The 4908-nt window shown below is 40.5% G+C and overlaps 1 protein-coding gene across 4 annotated transcripts in view; it reads right to left on the minus strand.

Annotated features, from left to right (window-relative positions):
- The window catches only part of ZNF143 (zinc finger protein 143), a 54724-nt gene extending 50051 nt beyond the window's left edge, over window positions 1–4673 (minus strand). For all 4 annotated transcript variants that reach the window (XM_077453642.1, XM_077453640.1, XM_077453641.1 and 1 more), the window contains exon 1: window positions 4525–4673. In XM_077453642.1, the coding sequence (XP_077309768.1) occupies window positions 4525–4566 (42 nt within the window). In that variant the 5' untranslated portion in view covers window positions 4567–4673. The remainder of the gene's footprint in view (window positions 1–4524) is intronic.
- Between the last annotated feature and the right edge of the window lie 235 nt (window positions 4674–4908).

Genomic DNA, 4908 nt, shown 5'->3' on the forward strand with positions numbered 1-4908 from the left:
AATAACCCTTCATTTACTCTAATCAGCCTTAAAGTGGTGGTTGCCACCAAAAAAATAAAAAAAAGTGTTTAAAATTCATAAAAATAAATAAAAATAATTGGAAAAAAATAAAATAAAAAAAATGTACTCACCTCTAAATACCTGTTGCTAGGGGGTCCCTCGTAGTCTGCCTTCTTCCCTTGCCCGAGCTGGTGATGACATCACTTCCCCCTCGCGCCGCACAGTCATCTGGGACCTGTCACGTGTGCCCGGATGACTGTGCGGCGTATCACGGCGCCCTGCGCCACTCGCGCATGCGCAGTGGGTGCCCGGCTGTGAAGCCACAGCCTGGGGCCCACAGTACTAATGATGGCGCCGCGAGTGGAGCGGGGAACGAGGGGGGGGGGGGGGGCTTCGTTTCCCCGCATCGCTGGACCCTGGGACAGGTAAGTGTCCGATTATTAAAAGTCAGCAGCTGCAGTATTTGTAGCTGCTGAGTTTTTAATTTTTTTTAGAGGAACCCCACTTTAATTAACTTCCCATTCTCCACCATTTTATTTTTATTTTCCTGCTTTTTTTTTCTTTTGTTCACATATATTTTATAAACGATAAACAACTCTTTTTTTTTGTTTTGTTAATATATATGTGTAAAAATATTTACTAACATATAATTTACACATTTTACATTGAAAAAGCGCTACATAAAAAAAAAAAAAAAATCTATTTATTACATTTGTAAATAACTTTTCAATGCTTTGTACCATTGCTGACAGCTGGAGTAAAAACAAAACACAGTTGCGGTTGGTATCGGTAATTGGCGAGTACTAAAAAATAAAAATAAAAGTATCGGTACTCGTAAAAAAAAAAAAAAAAAAAAAAAAAAATCGGTGCATCCTCAGTATATTTAATAGAGATCACAATATCGTGAAGTATATAGAATAAGGTATATAGGAATGTATAGAATAGAGGTATATCGAGAGCTCCGTATACACTGATCTCTATGTATATAAGTCTGTATACATAAAGTAGATTTATATATACTAGGAGTATATGGAGCTGTGTATACAGTAATGTATATATATATATATATATATAATAGAGGTATACAATGAAGTATATATAGTAGAAGCCTGTATACAGCGTGGTATATAGAATATATATGTATATAATAGAGGTCGCAGTATACAGTGAAGTATATATATATATATATATATATATATGAGGTATATAGGAAGATCAGTATATATAATCTATATGGAGGCCTGTTTATATATAATAAAGGTATATACAGTGGTGTGAAAAAGTGTTTGCCCCCTTCCTCATTTCCTGTTCCTTTGCATGTTTGTCACACTTAAGTGTTTCGGAACATCAAACCAATTTAAACAATAGTCAAGGACAACACAAGTAAACACAAAATGCAATTTGTAAATGAAAGTGTTTATTATTAAAGGTGAAAAAAAATCCAAACCATCATGGCCCTGTGTGAAAAAGTGATTGCCCCCTAAACCTAATAACTGGTTGGGCCACCCTTAGCAGCAACAACTGCAACCAAGCGTTTGCGATAACGTGCAATGAGGCTTTTACAGCGTCCTGGAGGAATTTTGGCCCACTCATCTTTGCAGAATTGTCCTAATTCAGTTACATTAGAGGGTTTTCGAGCATGAACGGCCTTTTTAAGGTCATACCACAACATCTCAATAGGATTCAGGTCAGGACTTTGGCTAGGCCACTCCAAAGTCTTCATTTTGTTTTTCTTCAGCCATTCGGTGGTGGACTTGCTGGTGTGTTTAGGATCATTGTCCTGCTGCAGAACCCAAGTTGGTTTCAGCTTGAGTACACGAACAGATGGTCGGACATTCTCCTTCAGGATCTCTTGGTAGACAGCAGAATTCATAGTTCCTTTTATCACGGCAAATCTTCCAGGTCCTGAAGCAGCAAAACAGCCCCAGACCATCACACTACCACCACCATATTTTACTGTTGGTATAATGTTCTTTTTTATGAAATGCAGTGTTCATTCTACGCCAGATATACTTGGACACACACCTTCCAAAGAGTTCCACTTTTGTCTCATCGGTCCACAGAATGTTGTCCCAAAAGTCTTGGGGATCATCAAGATGTGTTGTGGAGAAATTGAGACGAGCTTTGATGTTCTTTTTGCTCAGCAGTGGTTTTCTCCTTGGAACTCTGCCATGCAGGCCATTTTTGCCCAGTCTTTTCCTGATGGTGGAGGCATGAACGCTGACCTTAACTGAGGCAAGTGAGGCCTGCAGTTCCTTGGACGTTGTTGTGGGGTCTTTTGTGACCTCTTGGATGAGTCGTCGCTGCGCTCTTGGGGTAATTTTGGGCGACCGGCCACTCCTGGGAAGGTTCACCACTGTTCCATGTCTTCGCCATTTGTGGATAATGGCTCTCACTGTGGTTCGCTGGATTCCCAAAGCTTTGGAAATGGCTTTATAACCCTTTCCAGACTGATAGATCTCAATTACTTTCTTTCTCAATTGTTCCTGAATTTCTTTGGGTCTCGGCATGATGTGTAGCTTTTAAGGATCTTCTGGTGGACCTTACTGTGTCAAGCAGCTCCTATTTAAGTGATGCCTTGATTGTGAACAGGTGTGGCAATAATCAGGCCCGGGTGTGGCTAGAGAAATTGAACTCAGGTGTGGACAACCACAGTTATAGTATGTTTTAATAAGGGGGGCAATCACTTTTTCACACAGGGCCATGATGGTTTGGATTTTTTTTCACCTTTAATAATAAACACCTTCATTTACAAATTGCATTTTGTGTTTACTTGTGTTGTCCTTGACTATTGTTTAAATTGGTTTGATGTTCCGAAACACTTAAGTGTGACAAACATGCAAAGGAACAGGAAATGAGGAAGGGGGCAAACACTTTTTCACACCACTGTAGGAGGCTCGGTATATATGAATGTGTGTATATATATATATATAAATAAAAAAAGAGAAGTCTCAGTATACAGCATTGTATATAATATATAGGAAGGTATATAGAGGTCTAGGTATACAGGAAAGTACACATGGTGTGAAGGGATCCAGGTTGCGAGACACACACACAGCATGCGGATAATGACAGAACTCCGGACGGCCGCACTCCAATGCTAAAACAATGCTTTATTCAAATAATATTTAGGACACAGCAAATGACATCACAGTGAAAGATGCAAATACTGACGCGTTTCGCACTAAGGCTAGTGCTTACTCATAGCTGGTTGCTATAGCTACATGTAAGCACTAGCCTTAGTGCGAAACGCGTCAGCTGTTAGCATCTTTCACTGTGATGTCATTTGCTGTGTCCTAAATATTATTTGAATAAAGCATCGTTTTAGCATTGGAGTGCGGCCGTCCAGAGTTCTGTCATTATCCGCAATATTGTATGTATATATATATATATATATATATGGTATATACAGGTCTGGGTATATATATATGAGGTATAGAGAAGGCTCGGTATATAATATATATATGTATATATATCTATATAGTAGAGGTATACAGGAAAGTGTATATATAGTGGAGGTATATAGGAGGTCTGGGTATATATAATATGAGGTATATAGAGGTCTCAGTATATATATTGTGTGTATGTATATATTAGAGGTATATAGAAGGCTAGGTATATATATATATATATATATATATATATATATATATATACATATATATTAGAGGTATATAGAAGGCTAGGTATATATATATATATATATATATACATATATATTAGAGGTATATAGAGGTCTTTGTGTGAGTATATATATATATATATTAGAGATATATAGAAGGCTCTGTATATATAATGTATATATTAGATGTATATAGGTCTCATGTGTGTGTGTGTGTGCATATATATATATTAAAGATATATAGAGGTCTCGTTATATACAATGTGTGTGTGTATATATATATATATATATATATATTCACACACACTAGTTCTCAGTATACAGCATTGTATATATCATATAGTAGAGGCATATATATATATATATATACACACACACACGAGGTCTGGATATATATATATATCTAGTAGAGGTATACAGGAAAGTATATGCAAGGTCTCGATATATATATATATATATATATATATATATAATGTATATAGTAGAGGTATATATAATATATTAGAGGTATACATGAAAGTATAATATATAGGAGGTCTCTTTGTGTATGTATATATCTAGTAGAGGTATACAGGAAAGTATATATATAGTGGAGATATATAGTATATATGAGGTCTCGGTATGTATATTAGAGGTATACAGGAAAGTATATGTATATATAATGTATAGGAAGGCCCGTGTAGAGAAGGTAACATGGCCCCCTCCTCCTCCTCCTCCTCCTCTCCCGGTAGAAGGGAAGGCTCCTCCGGCCTCCCGGGCTGGGCTCCCCCGTCGGGTACTGGGCCCGGTATCTCCGGTGTATGGCGGCGGGCGGGGGAGGAGAGGTAGGCCTGGGCCTGTCCCCCCGGGCGGGCTCTCCTCACACACAAGGCACACTGGGTAACACACATTTATACACCAACCTCCGACACAATTTTCCAACAATTCCTCCGTCCGACCACCATGCATCAGGGCAGGAAACGGCCGCGTTCTGCGCCCTGCGCCAGGGATTCCCGCATAACAACAGGCCCGGGGGCGGGGCCCGAGCGGCGCGGCGGGCAGTCTCATTGGCCGCGGCGGGGACGGGCTTCCACGTGGGCGCCTTTTGATTGGACGGAGGGTCCGGGCCGGGCGGACGCACGCGACAGAGGCGCGTGCCGCCATGCAGGGCGCAGGGCTCCGCCGAGGAGACCCGAAGGCCCGCCCACTCTCCTCATTGGACGGCCGGCTTACGAAGTCTGGAGGGTGCGCGGCCGGGGATTGGCCCGCCGGGACGTCAGGTAGAAAAGGTCTCCGCCCAACCGAGT

Source organism: Lithobates pipiens, unplaced genomic scaffold (assembly GCF_037356315.1).
Source record: "Lithobates pipiens isolate NorthernLeopardFrog02 unplaced genomic scaffold, aLitPip1_a1.2 Scaffold_24, whole genome shotgun sequence".
NCBI classification, from domain to species: domain Eukaryota; kingdom Metazoa; phylum Chordata; class Amphibia; order Anura; family Ranidae; genus Lithobates; species Lithobates pipiens.